General features: G+C 53.4%; 2 protein-coding genes across 2 annotated transcripts; one reads left to right on the plus strand and one right to left on the minus strand.

The window, feature by feature from the left end:
- Positions 1 to 207: 207 nt before the first annotated feature.
- ZIC5 (Zic family member 5) lies at positions 208 to 6544 on the minus strand. The gene is made up of 2 exons (XM_042904587.1): positions 5021 to 6544; positions 208 to 650 (listed from the first exon to the last, which is right to left on the minus strand). The coding sequence occupies exons 1-2, from the start codon at positions 6468 to 6470 to the stop codon at positions 208 to 210; spliced, it is 1893 nt and encodes a 630-aa protein (XP_042760521.1). The 5' UTR covers positions 6471 to 6544.
- Positions 6545 to 17222: 10678 nt separating this feature from the next.
- Positions 17223 to 20838, plus strand: ZIC2 (Zic family member 2). Its single transcript, XM_042904602.1, has 3 exons — positions 17223 to 18294; positions 20090 to 20253; positions 20479 to 20838. Exons 1-3 carry the CDS (start codon positions 17223 to 17225, stop codon positions 20836 to 20838), a joined length of 1596 nt encoding a protein of 531 aa, XP_042760536.1.
- Positions 20839 to 24260: the final 3422 nt, after the last annotated feature.

Consider the following 24260-nt stretch of genomic DNA (forward strand, 5'->3'; position numbering starts at 1 on the left):
TTTTCTAAGAAAAAAAAAAAAAGCCCAAATATCTTAATTAAATTAATTAAATGTACAAACACCATAGGGTTTCATACTGAATAAATAGGGCTAATTAGACCCGGTGGCAAGTCTGAGTCAAGGGTTTGTCTCAGGCTCGGCATTGTCTCAGGTTAGGATATGGTCCAAGGACTCCCACTTATTACTTATTATTATTACTAGTAAATTCTAATGTATCGTCCGCGGGACTTCAGAGTTCCCATACATCTCTTCATCTTCAGACTCGGAAGTGGTTCCGTTGCTGGAAGGTGTGTGAAGGTGGCTGGGGGCTCCACTGGCCTGGCAAACATACCACTCATTGAGGTTGGTCACCTGAGGAGACAGAGTGCTAGAACGACTCCTGGTTGGGTCCAGCACAGGGGACAAGGGGGCACCCACTGGAGTCCCCACTGAGGAGTAACCAAGGGCTCCTGGAGAAGGTGGTGGGGACTTGCAGTGAATCTTCATGTGCTTCCTCAGAGAGCTGGGGTGAGTGTAGGACTTGTCACAGCCTCGGATCTTGCAGTAGTAAGGCTTGTCGCTCGTGTGGACATGGGAATGTTTCTTCCGATCGCTGCTATTGGCAAATTTCCTGTCACAGCCATCAAATTCACATTTGAAAGGCTTTTCCCCTGCAACAAAACAGAGGGCAGGTCAACAATTGCTTTTCAGAGACCCCTCACCTGAGAGAGAGAAATCTTGGAACAGAAATGAGGATGCATTTTCCCATTCTCTCGAAGAGCAACCCCAGCCTGGTTTCTATTCCTAATTCCTACGTTCCAGAAGGCAACAGGGAAGGGACACTGGGCCTGTGAGTGGCTAGATGTCAGTCCCTGCAGTACCAGAGGGTTCAGGGAGACGATGGCTAGACCATGATCCAGGATGTAACACCAAAATCCAACAAGGACCCAGATACCCTGTCCTCACTGCCCTCAAGGTCTGTACCTGCAAGGATACAAGCAGATCCCCTGTCAATATAAATGCTAATAAAATGATTCTTCCAAAGCCACAGCTTGGGGGAAGGATATAAAAAAAAGAGAAAAGTAAGCACATTACACTAAATTAAAAGTGAAGTGGGGGAGGTGCCATGCAATTATAATAACGGCATTTTGTTTCAGAGTGTCCCCAGGATTCCACCGATGGGAAAGGAAATAAGGCAAAACCCCGTTCTCTTTAGAAACAAAGGCACCTGTGAAACACACAGTCCCATCACTAGATTTCATATAAGCCTGGATGGGCAGAGGCGAGGCTGTTGGCCTCTTCTTTCTCCCAGCTTTCCTCACAACTTGCAGGGCAATTAGGAGCCTTTGGAACAGAACCTCGGAAACGTGAATAAAGACCACAAGCTGCAACCAGAACTTAGCTTGTACCTGATGCCCCACGGAAACGTATTCTGACAGCCTTCTACCCCACTTAATAGTCAGAAAAGGGACTGTTTACCACAGTCTTTGGCCCATCGTCCCTTTAAGCTGCTCTAACCACCCCAGGAGCACAATGCCTTTAAACACAAGGCCCTAGTTCAGGGAGTGGACATGTTAATAACACAACTAGAAATTCAGCCACAACACCTCGGTATTAAAAAGCAAAAAAGGAAGACAGCAGGTAGCAGTAGGAATTTTCCTTCTCACCTAAGTATCTATGAACTTGATGTATTTGAGTCATAATTGAACCAGTCATCTCATACATACTATTGTTTAATAATATCTCCCTCATATTTAAATGATTTTTAAAAATTAAGTTGAGTTTCTCTACTGAATTTCAGGACCTACTCTGGTGGCTCACTAGGTATGGCTTCTTCCTTGGTTTTGGATACGTTTCTCAAAAAGCAACTATTTAAGACAGTTTAGTGTACATAAATTTTTGTGGTGAATTTTCATATACAACTATTTCAGTGTAGTTTTTTTTCTTTTTTTTTTTTTTTTTTTTTTTTTTTTTTTTAGTGTAGTTTTTTTTCTTTTTCTTTTTAATCTCACCAATGACAAAGGCTTGGATGCCAGAGTGTGTTAACACATCTGAAAGTATTCAGATGCCTGGACTATAACTTCCCCTACCTCTAAATACTGTTTAAAAATGAAATTAAATATTATTCAAATACACTTCCTACACTGATCTATAGAGGGGAAAACACAACATAACACAACAACAAAATAGTTAATCACTTTTCATAAAAATATCAGTTATCTATCCTGATCTGAGTTTTACTTTTAAGTTGGAGATAATTCTAATTTAATACAGCATTATTTAAAAATTTATAATGGGCCTTCCTCCCATAGGGAGGCTTGAGTGGTTTTATTCACCCTATGCAAATGTGCAGTGTCGTTTGGAGTTGCTCCTGTCCTCGCTAAGGATCCCGGATTGTGAAGAATACAGTAGCTCTAAGCACTGCTGGTCCCACCACTGACCACGATGAAGAGAAACAATTACGCCCAGAGAAGGGAGATATGGAATGGGGTGGGGGGTGGGGGGAGTAGAAAAGTAGGGATTAAGGTAATATTAAGGACGAAAATAGAAGGAAAAAATAAGTAAAGGTGAAAGAACTGCTTGTTTTATTCAGGGGGCCTAGGCGGGGAACAGTGAGCAAATTCCAGCTAACTGGAAAGGGTGAGAAACCCCAGTGTTTACATTTCAGATTCCGACAGAGGAGTCAATCAGAATCTAACTACTTGCAGAATCTGAGAGAGTAAAGGAGGCTACGTGAGCTGCTCTCTGTTCTACCAGTTCCCTCTCCCAGAGAACTCGAGTCTGGCCCAAAGGAAGGTTATAAACCGAATGGGGGTGGGGATGGGAGGAACGTGGGTCAGGAAATGGGCCTTCGGGAGTGGCCGGGGGATTATTCCCTTTGATCAATCTGTTCCGGGATTCCGAATAACCCCCAAAAGGGAGAGCGCCGTGGTAGGGAGGGGGTTCCGGAATGGTCCCTGTCCGCACTCAATGCTCAACTGCTAAGCGGCCTAAGGACCGCCAAAACCCCCTGGCACCGGTTTGAGCACTAACATGAGGCGCCGGTACCCCTCCCTGAAGGCCTCGGCGAGAACCACTCCGCCACCCGCAGCCGGGCAGGAAACACAACCCTGAGCACGCCGTGAAACCAGAAAACACTACTGCCCAGGGGCCCGCAGTGCTCGGGATCTCCGCCCCCGCCGTGCGCGCGCGCGCACGCCCCTCTCCCCCTGGACTGCCGTCGGAGGGAGCCGCGACCCGTGGCAGCTTCCGCGCCAGCAAGTTCCAGTTCTGTGCTCCACGGGGAAAGAAACTATCCTCAGGTCCGGCGGCGGAGAAGAAAAGGTCCACTCTCTCTCCGAGGCCTGCAAAGGCGGGAAAGGCCCAAGGCCGCAGGTTCTGCTTTCAGGGTGCCCATAGGGGACGGGGTTGGGGGCGGCTTCACCTCCCGCGCCCCGCGAGCCCCCTTTACGGTTCCAGGCCCCTGTCCTGGCGGCAAGTGCCAGGCACAGGGGCAAACAGCTGGCTAAGCGGGCCAGGGAGTTTTTCCGAGAGCCTCGTGGGAAGTTTCCTTTTGGAAAATTCCTTAGGGTGGACCATCTCGATTAGAAAAGCAGGGGGCTGGCCAACGGAGTTCCCGGAAAGATGTGCTCCCAGCCCAGCATCGGTGCACAGGAGGCCTATCAGGTGATGGCCGGGAGGAGCCAGGCCCCGGGCCCAGCCCCAGGCCACCCTGACCCGGCTTGCACGCAGAACCCCCTGATGCCCCGGGCTCCGGCTGTTGGCCAGGCGTTGGGCCCACGCGCGGCGGCTGCCTCCTTGTCGCCCAGCGCCGATAAATCAGCCAAGTAATTACTAAATGTAAACTCCAGTTACTTAAGTGTCCTCCGAGGGGTAATATTGTCTATCCCTATAAATCCCGACTGCTCGCGCTCATCAGCGCTTCCGCCCAACGCGCTAGTACGTTCGATGGAGGCACACGACCCACAGTAAACACCCCACCGCCCCACGCCGCAGCCGCCTTTGGGATGGGAGGGGTCCCCACAGCGCTGGGGGCTTCCCCCAAGTTCTTACGGGGGGGAAGGTACCAAGGACCGCAGGAGACTGCAGCTCACCCTGCCCTCCTCCAAATAGAATCCTCTTTGAAAGGACAAAGCCAAGTTCTCTAGCACCTTGCAGGGTATGTGTGATAAAATGTGTGTGACAGCTGTATGATACTGTATGGGTATGTATGAAGGTGTGTAAATGGGGAAGTGTGCGTATGTGAGGGTGTATGTGGAAGATAAGCGTGTCAGGGCATATGGGTGTTCCAGCTACCAGGAAGTGGGGGGGGGGGTAGTATGTGAGATACGGGTGTGTGAAGTTGTGTGCTGTGTGCACGTGAAGATGTATGTGTGGGAAACGTGAGTGTGTGTGGGGGGGGGGGGAGGGGGTCTTCAGGGCCCCAAGGGCGCATTTCTATGGCATTTTGTACCACGCCCCGGAGGGACAGGACCCCTCCCCTCCTGGAAGGGCCACATTGAGCTGGGCCTGGTCGCCTCAATATCGGAGTAAATCCCACGTGCCCCCTCGCACGCCCGCGCTTCGGAGCACGGTGCGGGCTCTGCCACCAGGTGGGGAGGGAAGAGCCACCAGGGCGGCTCCAGCTCCGGTCCCCCTTCCCCATCGCCCTCCCCAAGTTCCCGGGGCTGGGCGAATGGGGGCTGCCGACCGTCCTGGGCTCCTTCCTGCTCCGACTGCTGCTGCTTCTGTTCCGGGGCGGCGGCGGCGGCGGCGTCTGGAGCGCGTTGCCGGTCCCGGCGGAGGGGCTGCGAGCGCGCTGGAGACTCCACCGTGTGGGAACCCAGCGCGGGGCCTGTGTGTGCTATCGAATTACTTATTCATAGAAAAAAAGGGGGGGAGAGAAAAAAAAGAAGTCACATGTCCGGGTTATACGTATGCGAAGAGAAGCAGCAGAAGGAGGGAAAAATTAAGGCGAGCAGGAGGAGGAAGAGAAGCAGCGGCGGAAGCGGCGGCGGCGCGGGAGGCGGCGGCGGCGGCGCGGCCGGGGACAGACACCCACCTGTATGAGTGCGCTTGTGGATCTTGAGGTTTTCCGAGCGCGCGAAGACCTTGCCGCAGCCCGGGAACGGGCAGGGAAAGGGCTTCTCGCCCGTGTGCACGCGGATGTGGTTGATGAGCTTGTATTTGGCCTTGAAGGGCTTGCCCTCGCGCGGACAGTCCTCCCAGAAGCAGACGTGGTTGCTTTGCTCTGGGCCGCCCACGTGCTCCACCGTGACGTGGTTCACCAGCTCGTGCATGGTGCCGAAAGTTTTGGAGCAGGGCTTGGCGCCGCCGGCCGGGGGCGGTGGCGGTGGCGGCCCGGCCAGCTCCTCGGGGTCGATCCACTTGCAGATGAGCTCCTGCTTGATTGGCTGCCGCATGTAGCGCAGGAAGGCCCCGGCCGCCCCTGGGAGGTGGGGGTGGTGCTGGTGCGGGTGCTGCGCGGGCGCCGGCGGCGGCGGCGCCGGGGGCGGCGCGTGGTGCTGCAGGTGGGGCCCCGGTCCGGCTGCCGCGGCAGCAGCAGCCGCCGCCAGGTTCAGGTTTAAGTTCACGGCTCCGTAGCCGTGCAGGGCGGCGGCTGCAGCGGCCGCCACCGCCCCGTAGTGCGCATCCCCGGAGCGCGGCGCGAAGGGCGGCTCGGTACGTCCGTACAGCTCAGCCGCCGCGGCTGCCGCTGCCGCCGCCAGCCCCAAGCGCATCTGGCCGTTGAGCGGGTGCGGGTGGCCGCCGGGGGCTCCCGGAGCGTCGTGCAGCGCGGGGAAGAGCGCCGGGCCCCCGCCGCTGCTACCGTCCGGGCCCGCGTAGGTGCCGCTGGCCGAGATGAACATGCCAGCCGAGTGAGGAGGCGGGGCCGAGTGCTGGGGGGAGCCTGTGCCAGACCGCTGCTCCCCTCCAAGAGGGACCCCGTGCATGGCCGCCGCGGGGGCCGTGGCGGAAAGGTCCCTCCGGAGGACGAAGTCCCTGCTGTGGCCTTTGCCGCTGCTGCCGCCGCCGCCACTGTCGGTGGCGGTGTAGCCCGAGAGGGCAGGAGGAGGGGGAGGGGGAGGAGGAGGGGGTGAAGGGGAGGGAGGAAGAGGAGGGGCTGGGGGCGGGGGCGCGGAGGGCTGCGCGCGGCCGCTGCCCCCGTCACCGGGGTAGGTGCTGGCGCCGGGGTGCGCGACCGAGGCTGCAGCGCGGGCGGCGGCCGCCGGCGCCTCGGGATGTGCCGGGAGCGCCTTTGAGGGAGGGCTGAGGCCGAGCGCGCTCGCCTGGGCCATGTGCTCCGGTCCGAGCGGAGTGATGGCCACGCCGGGGTCAGAGCTCAGGTCCCGAGGGCGGAGGTGCGTGGCTGTGGCTCGGAGTTGGGAGTGGGCGGGCGGGCTGGCCAGCGCCGGGAAGCCTGTCATATTCTGAAGCGGCCTGGCCTGAGCCGTTGCCAAATCCGCTAATCTCAGCGCTGGCGGGTTCCTCTTGCTCAAAGGGGGCTCCATCAGAACTACACAATCAGACCCATAGACCCTCACTGGGGGGACTTTTTTTTCCCTCTGCCCACCTTCAAAAACATGTATATATTAGGCTCTCTTTAACTTCTTTGTCCTGGCCTCCTAACTCTGCGTATTCCTGTTCCCACTCTGTCCTCCAGCGATTGGCAGAGAGAACACATTTGAGCTGCACAGTGGGACCGAGATTTTGGAAATGGCATGGGTGGGATTGGAGGGAACATCGTGATTGACAGCAGCCAAGACTGCCGGATTGGCTCCCATTCAGGCCCTCGGCCCAGCGGGGATCCGCCCCCGTGCTCGCAGCATCCTTCGCTTTCGCTTCGCGCCCCCTCCTCCCCTGGAGCCCTACGTCCCCGCCTTCCAGGGGATGCCCAAGTTGCACTTGCAGAAAGTTTGTGCCGGGCCTGCGCGCGCAGCGCCCAGCGTTCCCATGACGCGCCTTTCGGAGAGCGTGCGCCGGCACGCGGCCGCAGGGCGCAGGGTGGGTAAGGGCTGAGGACCACCCCCCCCCCACCCCGGGACAAAGGGGGTTGGGGGAGAGCCCCCAACTTCAAAAACCTCCGCCTGACCGCACGCAGCGACTCCCCCAGCAGCATCCAAACACTGTCTACCTCCTCCGTTGGAAGAGCCCTGGGCTGCTCTCCGGAAGAGGAAGGTGAACCGTGTGCCGGTCGTCATACTTGTAGAGGTGATCTTATTTGGGAAGGACATCCAGTCTGCCGGGCGCTCAAGTAGAGCGCAGAATGAGGGAAGATATTAAAGTCTTATTGGTTGCAAAACAACTTAAGTGATTTGGCTCCGCAAGACACCAGGTGAAGTCAAAATAAATCTTTCCCGAAAAGGAACCGTTTACCTCGACTTCTTAGCTCATGCAGTCCTTTTCAACGTGGTTCAAAGGAGTTAGCTTGAAGTGTAATCTCACTGATCGTCAGTTCTAGATCTGCCAGTTCCAATTAGATGTACGGGGGTGGGGGTGAGGCAACACCCGGCAGCGATTCTAACTTTTGACTTTCTGAGATACAGTGGCAGGGCAGGCCAAACAGCAGCTCTCCAGAGGGAAGCGGCTAAATAAACAATATCCTTCACGCAGAATTCCTCTTTTCGGCCCAGAGAGTACCCCTTATGTGCGCCTCAGTTTCTTTGAAAGGGCCATAAATTAAAACTGATCCAATAAAATGAATATTTTAAAATCAAGCAATACCTTTGCTATGTATTTACTATTAGAATAATCTCTTACCTTGTCATTGTTTTCTAATATACTGACCTAGGAGGCGAGATGTCTTATTTGAAAACTGTAAACTGGCCTTAAGGGGGGGGGGGGGGGAGCGAGTCCCATCCTTTTCAAAGGATTTGTTATCAAATCACTTGACAAAAAGAGATAGGTTCCTGCATCATTTTGGGGGGAGTAGAGAAATGTGGCATCCCCAAATTTCAGGGTTATTGCTGCCCAAAAGTGTCACGTCAGCTCTTAAAAAGAAAGCATCTTAAGATTTTGTGATGTTCCAAGGTGTTCAAAAATTGAAGTCAGGGTTTTTAATTTTTATTTTGTTGCCTTGCATAAAATTGTTTTTAAAAAAAGTGTTATTGACTAAAATGTGAATTTTTTTCTTGGGGGGAGGTACAAAAAACAAGTTACCAGCTTGATTCATTTGCAGTCCAAGTAAAAATAGACTGCATAAAGACATCATCTTAATGGTCCCGAGAGATGGTCCGGGGAAGTTGTAAGAAATATTTTCAAAAGAACTGATTCGATGGCCCCATTTACATCGGTGTGAGCAATGTTTAACAGGCAACCTCACTGTAAGCCTTGGGAATGTCATTCCTCTTAGAAAACTGACAAGCAAACAAAGAAAACACTACAATCAAATTTCAAATAGTTTTTTTTCTTTCGGCTTCAATGAAGTTCAAATACGGGGAAATAAGAAAGGCATGAGTGCAAACACAATGAAAAAAATTAATAAACAACAGCGACAAAAATCCACATCTGCGTTTGGAGAGGATGAGTCCTTTCACAATTTTCCTTTCAAAGACTCAAAACGTCTTAAGCCAACCAGGCAAAAGTGGAGAACGGACTGCCATCTCTGTGGATGGGTAATGGGGAAAGCATCATATTTGGAATTGTCACTACTGTCTTAACCCATTCTCAGGACATTTCAAATGAGTTTCCTTTATTTGAATTTCTTGGCAATGAGCATCACTACTTCCATAATGGCAGCATTGCATTCAGTCCTGCAGGTTATAAGTAAAAGCAAACCAAAAAATGAACGAATAAAGAAAGAAGAAAATAAGCACAACCTACCTTTTAATATGGACTATTGAGCATTTTTATTGTGCAATAAAATGAGTACCTCCACCCCCTTCAAAATAGCTTTTCCTCAAAATTATAACTGCTTTGTTTTATTGAATTGCTGAAATTTAATGGTTTAATGGGTGAAGGCATGAAGGAAAGGCTGTAAAAATGTGAATAATGGTGCAGCAGAGCCGTGCGGAATCTGGAACCCGCCTCCTTGTACAACTCTTGTTAAACACAGCATGATATGTATCTGTCATCGATTTAATATGTCTTAATTCAAATATAGCTCCCTGATCAATTTCTTTTTATGGAAGCCTTAAAAAAGAAAAGACTTTCTTAGGAAATAATAGAGATTTGGATGATGATTAGAAAGAAAGATATTTAAGTACGCTTAATGAATATTTGCAAATTTATGGCCAAACCCAGACTCTAAAAAGATAATTGACTCAGGTAAATCGACTTGAGATGCTAATTCTTAAAAGAAAGAACTGGGAGCAAAATTTCAATCAACACCAATAAGGCGCCAATAAACTGCCTGCCAATTAAACCTGAGAATAGGCCTAGCTAGATGGTCACCAGGAAGGCTCACAGTGGATTTCCCGGATTGCCTTTCTTTATAAAAGAGCTTTTTATTTTGTAGACGCGCTTTTTGTTATTGTGATGACCCGCCTGACCCCAGGTGCGCTGTTTCTTTTTCAAGCCGTTTGGGAGCCAAATCAACCCCCCTTAAACCTCCCGAGTTTCTAAGGACCCAATAACTGTGTAACACTTCCTAAATAAACACCAGCAATTTCTAGGGTGCTGAAGAAAATAATAATAATGGTGTTGTTGTGTTTTGTTTTAAACAGGGGGGTATAGAAGTCGTTATGCCAGTTTCCGTCGGTGGATTCAGCCCCATATTTCTGCGGTGGTGATGGTTGTCAGGGCCGACTCTAAAACTCATGCCCTTGTCTGCGCTTTTGCAGTGGAGATGCTTGTATGGAGACAGCAGCAACGTGGCCATCTATGGAAATGCCCTTTCTGGGGTCAACAGGTGCTCCTGGGGAGCATCGATTTTCAGACTTCCCCTGTTGCACCCCGAATCCCAACCTTCTCCCAGAGCCAAACAAAGGCATGAGGAGGCTGAGGAGGTACAGAAAATGCCGAGCTGGCCCGAACCCGGCAGCACCGCCGCGCTCAGCTGCCTTGAGGCAATAGGACCCGGTCGCGAAGATGCCTAGGCTGGCGCTTATGGCTACCCGCTGCGCAAAAGGGGGAGGGGGGCTGTGACTGAGGCTCCCCGGCGCCCTCCGTTCGTCACTGAGCACAGCCAAGTTTCCTTGTGATGGGTGTGGGCGATTAATAAACTTAAAGGAAGTGAATTGGACATTTCCTGGCTTTTGAGCCTTTGTTTGATTGTTTCTGCAGGCGGGGGGAGGGGGAAAGCTAGGGACGGTGAGGTGGACAAGAAAGGATCTGGGGGACCCACCGAGTAGCCTTTCATTGCCCTTGCAATTGCTTTACCGCTCGCCAGCCCCGCGTGGTTTCAGCGAGGAAGTCCTCCTTGCTGAAGGACAGGGTGCCCGCCGGGTTTGGAGCGCCTAGTGCCATTTGGGCCGCACCAGAGCCAGGTTCAAGGGTGAACAGGGTGCCCCGAGTTACTCCGGGGTTCAGAACACTTTTGGAGCCCAGCCCAAGGGCGCCAGTAGGTGCTCAACCGGGAGGAGGAGGGTTAAGCCAGCAGATACTGAAGGAAGTGGAGAAGGAGTACACTCAGACCTCTCTAAAGCCCGCGCAAGGTGGGCAAAGGGACCCACAAAGGTTCCTTTTCATTGAGCTTTGTCATGCCCGAAGTGATGAGGACTTTGGGTTCAAGGCTTTTCTCAAATCAGGCTGGCTAGGCGTCTAGGCAGTGAGGTACCCTGCCACCTCTCTCGGCCCCAAGCTTGGCTTGCACTGGGCAGGTACCAGATCCCCACACTTCCGCCTTCACCACTCCAGATCTAACCCCGTGTGAGCTGCCAGCCAGCACTGGGGGGTTGGGTGCTCCCAAGAGCTGGGCAATTTTCAGTCCTCTGAGCGTCCCTCCCAAGGTTGCCTCTCCTTCCCGCCCTTCTGAGCTCACCCTGATTCCTCAGGCTTCACGGTTACCAGCCGGACTAAGAGTAACCTAAAAATGTGCTTCTTGCTAAAGTTTATGATCCCTGTTCCATGTACATGGGCTTAATGATGAGAATTCTTTTTTTTTTTTTTTTTTTTTAGGGCACAAGATTGGGACTTTGTAGGCGTGACTGAAACGTTGGATTTGGGGGTTGTTTATTTTGGATAGTCAAGAATGGGACCCATCCCATGTCTACCTGACCTTGGTGCTTAAAAGCCCTTCAAAAATTATGGCTCTCTTTACTTCCCCATTACTAAAAAATAACTTGAGTAAAATTGGCCTGTCATCAAATATTCTCATTTGGTTATCAATCATTTTTACCCTCAGAGATGCGGGTTGTAGGAGAATGGCCTTTGACCCACATATGACCATTAGGATTGGTAATTTCTTGGGAAATGACTAATTGTTGTGTTTTAAAATACACTTAGAAGGTCAAAGCAGGAACCACAAAACTCTCTTATGTGTTCACAGTCCATATAACCACCCAATATTTATTTATATTGGATCCCAGATGTGCTTCTCCCCCCCCCCCCCTTCATTCTTTATCTTTCAGGATGTTTTTGGATGAGAGGTAAAGGAGAGGCAGAGGTTGTGTGGGGTTTCTTTTTAATCTCAGATTTTGTGGGCACTTTCTGCCATTCCACACCCCTTCCAATACCTATACTTCAATATTTGAAGAAGCCATGGAGGCAAATCAAATACTGACACGTTGACGGATTTACTTGTGTAAGCAATATGGTTGACATATGGCATTGTTATTTATGAATGACAGCATAAATTGTATTACAAAGTCTATTGCAATAATACTGCAGTTTATTGGAAAACTGCTCTCCTGTCACCAGTATTCAGCCTCCCTGGATGTGGTTCATTTGGGAGCCCCAAGGATAACGGTCCTCAAAATAATTAAACACATTCATGTACGCTAATGCCTCCTGTTTGGGGTGTGTTTTTCTTTTGCTTTGTTTTGCAGTAGAAACACCTCCCATCAGGAAAGAGGGGACAAAGTCAGGACAATTAGTTCTCTTCCTTTTGCAAAACCACGACTGTCAGATAGAAATGGCGACTTTTTTTTTTCTTTCTGAGTCCCTAATGACAAATAGACAAACATTTGCATCCCTATCACTAAACTGCCAGGGAACATATATTTTATATAGAGAGTTTTTATAAGCCCAGTTACAGAACAGTAAATTTTAACTGTAGAAAGAAGTTCTTTTAGCAGACTGGAGAGGGCCTTATCCTATGGTACCTCCCCACCTCCACTCAACCTCCCCCTTCTTAAAAAATGGTTTTTAAAAGTTACAACATTGGCTGAGATTTTCATGATTTCCCCTTCTTTCACATTGCAGATTCTCTCTCTCTCTCTCTCTCTCTTTTTACATTACACTTCTCTGAAGCTCTGACAAAGAACTTTTGTTCTAGGTGGGTTTCACAGAGGGGGCTCCCCCACCACACATGTGGTCCTTCATGGGTCAGGGGTCGCCCAGCCCAGGAGTGTCTGAGAGGACTGAATCAAAGGTGCCCTGCAACTTAATATCCTGTTGATGATCTTGTTGAATTTATGAGTCTGTGATACTGAGGATGCTGCTAAAATCCTCTTTTTTTTTTTTTTTTTTTTTGGCCTGGTGTATATAGACAGCTGATTCCACATTTGTTTCTCTCATCTTTACCCCCTTCCCACCCCTTTCCTTAAGAGGAAATTAAAATTTTGAATGGTATGGACACGGAGTATTTATGTTTTCCAATTTAAAGGTCAGTTTTGTTTGCTTGTTTGTTTTTGGCTTCTCCTGGCTGGCAAGATATACCTGTGTGTGTGTGTGTGTGTGTGTGTGTGTGTGTGTGTGTGAGTATGTTGTATTGTGTACATACACATTGTTTTTATGTATGTGTGCACACAAAATACTGGTCATACTACAAAAGAAGTCAGTCAACCGTTCACAGAGGCCCACAAACCACAACGAGGTGCTCAGCGAATGAGTGCCCGGGTGTTTGATGGGATTTGCCGTTTTTGAAGACAAATTCTCTATGGCAGGGGAGAACGGACGCCAGACCCTCCATGGGCCGGCTGTCCGGGACCATCCACATGAAGCAAAGCCCCAACTCTGTCCAGCCCCAGGCACCCACCCCGCGGGGGGGTGGGGGGGGGAACGATGAGATCGTCAAAGAACAATTTTGGAGAACTTACAAACGGGGAACATGTTTGCCCGATGGAAACAGTTGTGGATCCCGGGGGTCTGACACAGCCAAGGCGGGCCCTTCCTGAAACCTGTTGAAAAACTGATCACTTACAAGGTACAGAACGCAGCCTAGCCGCTTTTTTCCCTTCCGCCAAGGAACCCAAATCTACTTTTGAGGCAATGACTCTGAAAGCCTTTGCAGTTTTTTTCCCCCCCTTGCTTTCTTGCTCTTCTTTTTCTTCCTTAAAAAAAAAAGAATAATAATAATAATAATAATAATAAAAGAATAGTGTGTTATGAGGGAAAGGGGCTTTGCGGTTTGTAGAGAAATAAAGCACTTCTAAGAGGGTATGGCGACATGACTTTGAACTTGGCTCCGCTCCTCTGTGTCCTGCAGAGAGAGAATTGGAGCCGGGAAAGAATAGTCAGGAGGGCCCAGCCCGCGGGCTCTCCGGCGGGAATTAAGGAGTCTGCCCCACCACCCGGTTGCACGCGGCCCCCGGAATTTACCGAGAGCCAGCGCCCAGCCGCGCCAGCCCGAACCGCAGGCGCTGCAAAAAGGGAATCAAAACGAAGGTAGAGAATGGGGCAATGAGGAGAGGGACCGAGGAGTGGGGAGGAGGCGAGAAAGTGGGAAAGGAGGAAAACTTGAAGTCTGATGGCTGGAGAAAAGGAGGGAAGGGAGGTTTTTAGATGTGCAGGACTGCAATTCTCATGCCCAATCTCTAAGAAAATATTTTATTTTGTAAATATTTTTGGAGTAAGCTTTTCCAATATTCTCCCTCACTCCTACCCCCCATATAAATTGATGAATAAAGTAAACAAGTGTGCAAGGCTGTGCACTGGGCAATTTTTTATTGATTCAATGTAGCAAGGCAGCCTTTTCTCCCTGGAGATTTTCTCTCTCCTCTCTCTCTCTCTTTCTCTCTCTTTCTGTCTCTATGTCTCTCTCAATGCCCTTTCTGCTTCGGGGGTTGGTATTTGCGGCCCACACCCCCAACCCCCAACAGAGAGAGAGGTGTGTGGAAGTGAGAAACATTTCCTCCTTTCAGGTAAGGCGAGAATCTCCAGCTTCCAGACAAAATCTCGGGCTTTCAGACAAGAAGACCCAGACTCCTTCCTTCTTGCCACCCTCCAACCGCAATGAGGGGTGGGCAGCGGGATGGCACAGGGCACCTTAAGCAAGGGGCTGCGGCCAGCTCTGACCTGCAGAGACCCGCTTAAGCCAGGAGAGGCTGCCTGTGCCGGCGATAGAAAGCCCGGGTTCGTCCAGCAATAGCGAGCAAGAGTTGTCTTCCCGCGTTTTTGTTGATTCACTTCAACATGAACATTTTAAATGCGTATTATTTTCTCTTACTTGAATTTTATTTCAACTCCCATAGACTTGTAAATAAAAGCAGTTCTCGGAGCCAGCTAGGCGAAGGAAGGCTCTGGCTTCAGGCCTTTCATTCACACCTCTGCAGCCTCCGGGCCCGCGGTAACCCTCTCCCGTTACCTCTGGGAGCACAAGCTTTCCGCAGCGGGATAGGAAATGTCCCCAACGGCCAACCAGGAGCCGGGGTGGGAGGCCGGGAGAGGGGGGCGGTTGTAGCCCCAGAGCCGCGAGGAAGGCCTGGCGCAGCGAAGGGAGCAGCCACCCGGCCCCGCCATCGCCCGAAGGTGCGGAGGCATTCCCCGCTCCTGGAGAAGCAGTGATTAATATCTTCTAGCAGGTTTAAGCCCTACCGGTCTGGAGGTTTCTTCTCTGGAGGCCCTGAGCCTGACCCTCGGTCAAACTCCAGCTAGAGCCTTGCCTGGCCGCGCGCCTCCGCCGGCCCCATACTTCCCACCCCACGGTGGCAGCGGCTGGGGCATCTGGGCATCCACCCCGAGGATAACACTGTCTTTAAACGACTTCCAATCAACCCCCTCCCTCCCGGGGGCCGCTGCCCAGTGTTTACTGCTGTAATCGGAGCGGGACGCGAGCGGCGGGGGGAGCAGAGCGCGCCGAGCTGGGGGTGGGGGCCACAGCCTGGGAGGAGGGTGCCTGGGTGAGTGTCCAGAGACCAGAAGGAACGGGCAAGTCTGGTTTTACCTGGGCCCACCATCCAGCACCTGTGTTTTCAATACCACTGAGTAAGTTTTTTTAAAAAAGGGGGTGGGGGGATAAGATAGAGAGCGTGCCAACCGATCAGGGGACCGGTTCCCGGAACGCTCCCCACCGCGCGCTCCCGACGGGGCCCAGGGCCTGTAGAGTCCCGGCGCGTGGAAACCTCTCGCCCGGCGAACCCGGTTGCTAGCCAAGTTCTCGAGCGACCACGACTGCCCGCTCTCGGTGCCCGTCAGGAGTGGCTCGGGTCCCCGGGGAGTCGGTGGCCTCTGCAGAAGGGCGCGAGTGCAGGGTGCTGTGTCCTCCGAACCCGGCCAAGGGCACAGTGACCCCGCGGCCCAGGCCAGCGCTACGCCGGCCTCCTGGCTCCGGGGAGCGCAGCGGCCAGCCGCGAACATGAGCCGCGGCGCCGGACGCTCAGGCGAGGAGCCGTAGGCTGGCAGGCCGGGCTGGCTGGGAAGATCCGCGGGATCCGCGGCTGCGGGGGCAGCGGGGAGCTTCGGGAGAGCGGGGGAGGAGTGTCGGATCAGCCGCGGGGCGGGGGCACCGGATTGACGGGGCCTCGGCGGCCAATGGCCGCGACGGAAGGGCGGGCGGGGCGGGAGCCGCCGTTAAAGGGGCGGTGTGATCGGGAGTCCCGGCCTGGAGCGGGAGGGAGAGAGGGAGAGAGGGGGAGAGGGAGGGAGGCCGGGGCGGGAGACGTGGGGGCGAGGCGGGGGAGGGGAGAGGAAAAGGAGGAGACAAAAAATTAAAAAAAAAAAAAAAAGGTTTGCGGCGGCGTCTGTAGCGCCCACCGAAATAAACAGAGGTGGAGGTGGTGGCGAACGAAGCCCACCGCAGCAGAAAAGGGGGGACCTGATTTGGCCTCTTCGCACTTGCTCGGGTCTCGGACACCGGTGGGTCCTCAGGAGTGCGGCTGCCGGCTCCGGGTCCAGCGCCCCGAACCGACCGGCGAGAGGGAGCGAGCGAGCTAGAGATCACTTTTTTATTGTTGTTATTGTTTTTCAGCCTAGCCTCCCCTCCTCCCCTCCCTCTGCTAGCCTTCTCCCCTCCCACAGCCCCAATCTCTCCTCCTCCCCCTCCTCCTCCTCCCGCACAACTTAAAGAAAGAGGGAGCGGCGCAGCCGCTTCCTTCATCTGGGGGAATTCGTGGCTGCTGCAAGTTTACTACGCGAGGCGCAGCCAATGCCAAGCGCGGAGGACGAGGAGGGCTAAACACCTCGGCCGCGGCTCCGAACAATACCCGCCGCGCACGGGGCGGCGCGAGTAGGTCCGCGGGGGAGGGAGCGGCCGACCGAGCGCGCTGCGGAGCGGGCGCCCGGCCTCCGCCCGCCGCCCTTGTGCCCCCGCCGCGGTCAGGTGGAGCCGCGGGCGCGCCGGGCCGGGGCGCGGAGCGCAGAGCTCGCCTCCGTCCCCTCCTCGCCCTCCTGCCTGGCCCGTTGCACAGCCGCCGCGCTCGGGCACCGTGGCCCCGCCGCTGCTGTGATTTCATTCTGCCGGCGCCGCTTGGTGCTGCCGGGCCCCGGGTCCGCGGGGCTGGTGAGCGAGTGAGTGTGTGCGTGCGCGCGCGGGTGCGCGCAGGGGTGGGGGCCTCGGCGCTGCGCTCGCCCCCCGTTGGCCCCCCTCTCCGCTGAGCTCCCCACACCTCCCTCCCGCTCCCTCCTCCCGCCCGCCCTCCCCTGCCCTGCCCGCCCGCCCCCGCCGCAGCTCCTTTAATACACTTTGGTTCTCCGCCTGGCTTTGGACTCTTCTCCTCCTCCACCTCCTCCTCCTCCTCCTCCCGCGCCTCCTCCGCCGCCGCCTCCTCCTCCTCTTCCTCTCCGCGCCTTCGCTCCGCGCCCGGCCGCCGGAGGCAGATCCAGGCGGCGGCGGCGGCGGAGGCGGCGGGCGCAGGAGCGCGGCTCCCGGGGCTGAAGCCGCCACCACCACCGCCGCCTGCGCTCGGAGCCGGGCGGCCGCTGGACGCACAGCGCGCGGGGCGGGAGTGGGAGCGGAGGAGGCGCGGGGCTCGCCGGGGCCGGCGGGGCGGGTGGGCGCGCTGGCCATGCTCCTGGACGCGGGGCCGCAGTTCCCGGCCATCGGGGTGGGTAGCTTCGCGCGCCACCATCACCATTCGGCCGCGGCGGCGGCGGCGGCTGCTGCCGAGATGCAGGACCGCGAACTGAGCCTGGCCGCGGCGCAGAACGGCTTCGTGGACTCGGCGGCCGCGCACATGGGCGCCTTCAAGCTCAACCCAGGCGCGCACGAGCTGTCCCCCGGCCAGAGTTCGGCGTTCACGTCGCAGGGCCCCGGCGCCTACCCCGGCTCTGCCGCGGCTGCCGCCGCCGCCGCCGCGCTCGGGCCCCATGCAGCGCACGTCGGCTCCTACTCTGGGCCGCCTTTCAACTCCACCCGGGACTTCCTGTTCCGCAGCCGCGGCTTCGGGGACTCGGCGCCGGGCGGCGGACAGCATGGGCTGTTTGGGCCAGGAGCCGGCGGCCTGCACCATGCGCACTCGGACGCGCAGGGTCACCTCCTCTTCCCTGGCCTCCCGGAGCAGCACGGGCCGCACGGCTCTCAGAATGTGCTCAACGGGCAGATGCGCCTGGGGCTGCCGGGCGAGGTATTCGGGCGCTCGGAGCAGTACCGCCAGGTGGCCAGCCCGCGGACCGACCCCTACTCAGCGGCGCAGCTCCACAACCAGTACGGCCCCATGAATATGAACATGGGTATGAACATGGCAGCGGCCGCGGCCCATCACCACCACCACCACCACCACCCTGGTGCCTTTTTCCGCTACATGCGGCAGCAGTGCATCAAGCAGGAGCTCATCTGCAAGTGGATCGACCCGGAGCAGCTGAGCAACCCCAAGAAGAGCTGCAACAAAACTTTCAGCACCATGCACGAGCTGGTGACCCACGTTTCCGTGGAGCACGTCGGCGGCCCGGAACAGAGCAACCACGTCTGCTTCTGGGAGGAGTGTCCGCGCGAGGGCAAACCCTTCAAGGCCAAATACAAACTGGTCAACCACATCCGCGTGCACACAGGCGAGAAACCCTTCCCCTGCCCCTTCCCGGGCTGCGGCAAGGTCTTCGCGCGCTCCGAGAACCTCAAGATCCACAAAAGGACCCACACAGGTAACTGCGGGCCGGGACGGGGATGGGGCGCGGAGAGGAGAGAGGCTGTGGTTGGTTGGCTGGGGGAAACGCGCCGACCGCCAGCCCCTGCTCTCGGATGGGAGGTGTTTTTGTGTACGGGAGACAGCCAGCGGCTTGTTTTTGTTGGAATGAAAGAATAGTATCGGGCTGGGTTTTTCCATGTACGGAAACTGAGTTTTAAGTGATCAGTGTAACATCAAATATATGTTTTGGGTGATGCAGTTGCTTCATTTGCTCAGCCTTGGTTAATAATTTCCGTTCTAGATAGAACGCACAAAATAAAACTGCTCTCCAACTCGGCGCCCGGGAATCGAGCCTAGAGAGGATTTTGCCAGCTTGTCTGGATGTGCTTTTCTGCTCCGGCTGTGTGTCTGTGTTGGGTGGCTTGTGTGTTTTCCCACTTCTTTTACTCCGGGTCCAAACGTCCTTCCCGGGATTGTTTTTCCATTAAATGAGTCTGATGCGAGCCGAAACTGTAGAGCATTTCTTGTTTTAAAAAAAAAAAAAAAAAAAAGTGTTTTTAAAGCCTATTTAGGGGTAGGTCACGGGGCTTTACGGTGGATTCGCAATAGTTTGTGAAAGTCTCTGATGGGCACCAGAGGGTTTGCGATTCCAAACTTGGACCAACAACTCGGTCAGAGAAAACCCCGGGGCAGCGCGGCCCCGCGGGGCAATCGCGTGAGAAGAGGGAGCTGCAAAAGAACGCGCCTCTCGCCTCATAGATTATTCATCTCTGACCAGGTCCCAGCCAAAATCGTGCCAGACGATTTCCTAAAAGAAAGCCAAATGTTTTAGCAACTTCCCCCGTCAATATTTACTCCAAAGTGGGGATGCGCCAGCGGCCTATTGTTCTCTTCCGGGAAGGGAGGGAGCCGAGGTGCGAGACAAGCTTTTAACAAGGTTTAAAATTTGAGAAATTTATTTGCATGAAATGCTTTCGAGTCCTGTGTCTGAGCGGATGTCTTTAAAAAACAATTTAGGTGCTAATGGAATTTAACGTTAAATGGCCCCCTTTCCAAGAGGAACGATGTTTGAGTTCTCACACCTCTAAATGACTCCAAGCATTTGGAATTCTGGCAACAGGATGCAGGGACCGCCAGAAAATTAAACAGGGAGATTTTGAAAGCCTTTGCTGACGCCCCCACCCCCCACTGCCCAGCCTGTGCCTATGCAATCGCTAGATGTTGTCTTATCTCTAATATTTACCTTTTTTCCCCCCGGCTTATTTTTAAATGACTGGAAGTGAGACTAGAAGAATGGTTAATTTAATTTGCAGAATTTTGGATGAAAAATACTGGCTCAGTTATGATCCACAGTCCCATCCCCAAACAACATAGCAACTCCAAATGTAATTGCCTACTGGCCCCAGAGACAAACCGACAGCAGCCCAGCAGCCTGTGTGATTTTGATAATGCCCTAAATATTTTGTCATAATAACAGCTTCTCCATGGCGAGACCAATTTGTTAGAGGCTGCGAATCCAAGGAGCCCTATAGAAAGGTGGGCAGGACGGGGTGCTACCCCAAATTCATTATAAATCTCAGGAAATGGGTGTTAGTCTGAGACAATTAAAATATGACATAAATGAGCAGGACTGTCAGGTGGGAAGGCAGTTAATTTCATCTTCAGCTACAGAGGCGATCCGACCTGGCTGAGGGACCCAGGCCCTTCCAGTTCCTCTTTCCTTCTCGCAGCGGCCTTGTTCCCTCCAGAGTGGGTGGGGGCTCCGGGAAGGTCTGGGTGTGGGCAGCAAGCGCCCCTGTTTCTATCCACAGGGGAGAAGCCGTTCCAGTGTGAGTTCGAGGGCTGCGACCGGCGCTTCGCCAACAGCAGCGACAGGAAGAAGCACATGCACGTCCACACCTCCGATAAGCCCTATCTGTGCAAGATGTGCGACAAGTCCTACACGCACCCCAGCTCGCTGCGGAAACACATGAAGGTACCACCGGGGAGGCCGGGAGGAGTGTGAAGCCGCTGGCCCGCGGCGCCGGCTCCCAACCGGCGCGGACAACCGCTGCCAGCCTGGGAAGGCCAGGGTTCCCCGGGGCCCCGGCGGGCGGGGAGGGCCTTTCTTGGAGGTGCTCTCCCCCGGGAGCCCGGCCCCACAGCAGCTGCACTCACACCCAGTCCCCTTTGGTCTCCCCTCCCGGCTTTTGTCTTGCAGGTCCATGAGTCCTCTCCGCAGGGCTCCGAGTCCTCCCCAGCCGCCAGCTCAGGCTACGAGTCGTCCACGCCCCCGGGGCTGGTGTCCCCCAGCGCCGAGCCCCAGAGCAGCTCTAACCTCTCCCCGGCGGCGGCGGCGGCGGCGGCAGCGGCGGCGGCGGCGGCGGCGGCCGTGTCCGCGGTGCACCGGGGCGGAGGTTCGGGCGGCGGCGGCGCGAGCGGCGGCTCCGGCGGAGGCAGCGGCGGCGGGGGCGGCGGCGGGGCGGGCGGCGGGGGCGGCGGCGGCAGCGGCGGCGGGGGCAGCGGGACAGCCGGGGGCCACAGCGGCCTCTCCTCCAACTTCAATGAATGGTACGTGTGAGAGCCCGGGGCCTCTCTTCCTCTCCCGGTCCCCGCCCTGGCGCAGCCCTCCCGGTGGCGAGCGCTGAGGGCACCCTGTGATGTGTTGTTAAAATTATGAATCTGATTTTTATGATGATGAAAATGATTTTACCAGCAGAAGGATTTTTAAAAGTTTGTTTTTGTTTTTGTTTTTAAATAATCTAGGCATGAAAAGCAAAAATATCCCTTCCGGAGTCTCCGCTGAAAACATAAAATAAGAAATTTTAAAAAAATAATAAAAAATAAAAAAAAACCATAAAAATCTTGAACCAAACCCCCCTTCCCTTCCCCCCATGCCCTCTTTTCCTTCTCACCCACTTCCCAGTCTTCTGACAAACTGTACATAGCGAACTCCTTCCTTCTCCAAGGTGGTTTTAATGGCTTCTTGGTGTATAGAAGTTTGTCCATTCGTAACTCTCCGGATTGCGTTCCTCCCTGCCTTTCTTCCCTTCTCTTCCCCAAGTGATGGGCTTTTTCTTTTCTCTTTTTAGTTCACCCGGTTTCTTTTTAAGTAATGTGGAAGAAAATGGTTTATTTTGTATCGTGGTATTGAATATTGTGTTCCTTTTTATGAGGCAACTTGATTGTAAACTTCATGCAACTATAGACTGGAAAAAACCGAGCCGTGCCAAAGTCTCCCTTCTGTTTCTTCAACACATTGATCCACAGCACACACACACCACCACCACCACCAACGCTTGTGAATGTATTTTTCTGTTAGCTGGGTTTACATGTGATGTTTTAGTGCTTTTGCAAGTTCAATTTGTTAGTTCCTGTATGAAAGATTGTGGGGGAAAATAAACGTTGTGCCGTTAGCTTTTCCGTAATAACACCCTTCCTTCTGTAAATACCCGTTACCATATTTATCCATTTGTAATTAAATTATGGTATTAACTTGCTACAGAGGAAACAATATTTATAAAGAATGTTTCTTAACTATAAATATGTACAATTGTGGGCATAAACTGTTTCAGATTTTTTATTTGAAGGTTTTAAGTGGTTTGATCATTTCTTGTGATATGTTTTGAGAGTAATGCATACAGAAATATAATAAAATGTGTTGAAACTGCATGAACATACTTTTTTTTTTCTAGCAGAGTTCTTAAAGAAAAAGGGGAAGGGGGCAGCTGAGGGTTGACATGGGTATGGAACAGCTGCCTAAATGAAGGGGAGGAACCACCTTACCTTCTAGGGAGGAAGGTATATGTATGCATAGGAACCAGGCCAAAATGCCCCTTTGGCAGAAAGTCTCAAAATTATTTTCTATGTCCTTTGTTTGTAGCTGAGAGTGAATTAAATTTTTGGAAGGGCCCTGTGAGGACTGGTGGCTGGAACCTTCAGAGTTTCTAATGGCTCCATTATCTGAGGGAGTGCCTTTCTTTCAGCTATTTGGACTGGATTTAAGAGCACTAAACATTTCCTTATTCTTTGTTTTCCCTCTTCCCTGCCCCCTTTCCTCTCCCTCCCTCTGAAAAGCTGAGGTACAGTTATTTTTAATTGCACATTTAAAACTGAGCTGAGTACTTTGTTTTTGAACTTGGCCCGGTGATTATAGTTTAAGGGCCCTTTTCTACCTAAAGTGTTTTCTTGGAATTTCAGAGAGCTTGCTCAAGAAAGTCTGCTTATCCTCAGAGCTGCTGCACACCAACAAGGAAGATGTTCAAGGGAAGAAGGTGACAGAGTATGCTTTAATTTAGGAGAATAACAAACCCTTGGCTCAAAACAAAAGAGAATCTCTTCAAGAATTCAGTAAAATAGAGTAAGATGTAAAGACTAAAATGGTCAGGTGTGAGTGAGGCAGAGCATTGAGGACCAGTTTGTCTATAAGGTTTGCAGCTTTAATCTTCTGCGCAAGAATTTATCAGATTTCAAACTCAGTGCTCTAAGGAATAAGGCAAAAATAATTTTAACAAAGGGTAGGAATGGGGTAGGAATAAGCAGGCATCAAAGGGTAGAAATAATCTTAAAATTATTTTGAAATCCCTGAGCCATGAAAATGTCTCCATTTCTTCCTTACTATGCCCCCACACCCCCCACACCCCCCCAGTACTGAGAAGATTCGGGCTTCAGTCCTCCACACCTACCTAGGATCGCCCAGCAGGTTCTGTCGGGGGAGACCCAGGTCTCCGCGGAAACCGCTATTTCTATCCTTCCCTTCCATGGTCGCCTGAGCTGCAGGGCCAGTCAGGCTAGGCCAGAGGGCTGTTTGGAGAGAAGGGCAACTCTGACCTCCTGGAGGCCACCTATTCAATGCGGAGGGAAAGACTCCAGCCTGGGTGTGTGTGTGTGTGTGTGTGTCCCAGAGGGTGACAGACACCAGGCTAGCCCTCCCCAGCGGACCTACGAACTGCCCAAGCACCAGCTCCTGAAGCAATCAACCCCCTATTAAAGTCAAATTTATAACCCCTAATAATATTAAGGAAAATTATTAAAATAATTGGCATATGTTACTGATCCTTGGGAGATTTCATTGAACACATTATAAGCTGTGAGGAAAAGCCTTTAGTTTTTCAACCCACCCCCCCGGAGGAGGGGACGAAGGAATCAGATGAAATATTTATCATAACTTGGGCAAGAATGAAATGGTATATCATAAATGTTTTAAACTTTTTTTCCTTTTTTGGTGGAAATTATTGGCTTTGGGACACCTCCCCAATCTAAAGAGAAGAGTGGCGTGGAGGTGTGTAACTTTAGTATCAGCTCAAGGCTTGGGGCGTTTCTTCTCATTTGGGGGAAGAAGAGGGACAACGTCAAGAAGAGGCAGACGCTGTCGCAGCCTTGAGTGGGCTGGCTGGCTTTCCACGCTCAATGTCGGAGAGCTACCGCTGGGCCCTTTAGGTCCAGGGGAGCTGATCCTAGTTTTCAGCAGGAAATAAAAATGAGAAGGCGCCTGGCGCGAGGAGGAGGAAGATCGCAGCCTGGGGGCGGTTTCCTGGTCCACGCTGGGGTGTGAGGAGCGGACGCGAGCAGCTTTCCCGCAAAATGGCTCCCAGCTCTGCGGCCCCTGAAGCCCACCGCTTTGTCCACACCAGTCACCCAGCCGGTGGTGTGGCCCACTCTCCGCCTTCCCCTAACACGCTTCGAATCCCGGAGACAGGGTGGGGGAGGGGAAGATGGCAAAGTGGTCAAAGGTGTCAGCATTGCTCATGCTAGAAAGCGCGAGGGAGGCTGGCGGCCCAAGATTCTGCGCCGCAACCGGGCGCCTGGGCCTGGGGGTGGGGGTTGCGTGCGTCTCTCCCACTGTTGCGTAAATAGAGCTGCATTCTAACCTGCCCTCGCGTGGACTCCGGAACTACAGAACTGGAGCCCACCTTCGCTTCCTTCAGGGAATCAGGGAACCAGAGACGCAGCTCTGGTTCCCTGCTCGCGGGGAGGCTCGACTGCCTCCGCCTGAGGACGGTT

This window comes from Panthera leo, chromosome A1 (assembly GCF_018350215.1).
Source record: "Panthera leo isolate Ple1 chromosome A1, P.leo_Ple1_pat1.1, whole genome shotgun sequence".
Taxonomy (NCBI): domain Eukaryota; kingdom Metazoa; phylum Chordata; class Mammalia; order Carnivora; family Felidae; genus Panthera; species Panthera leo.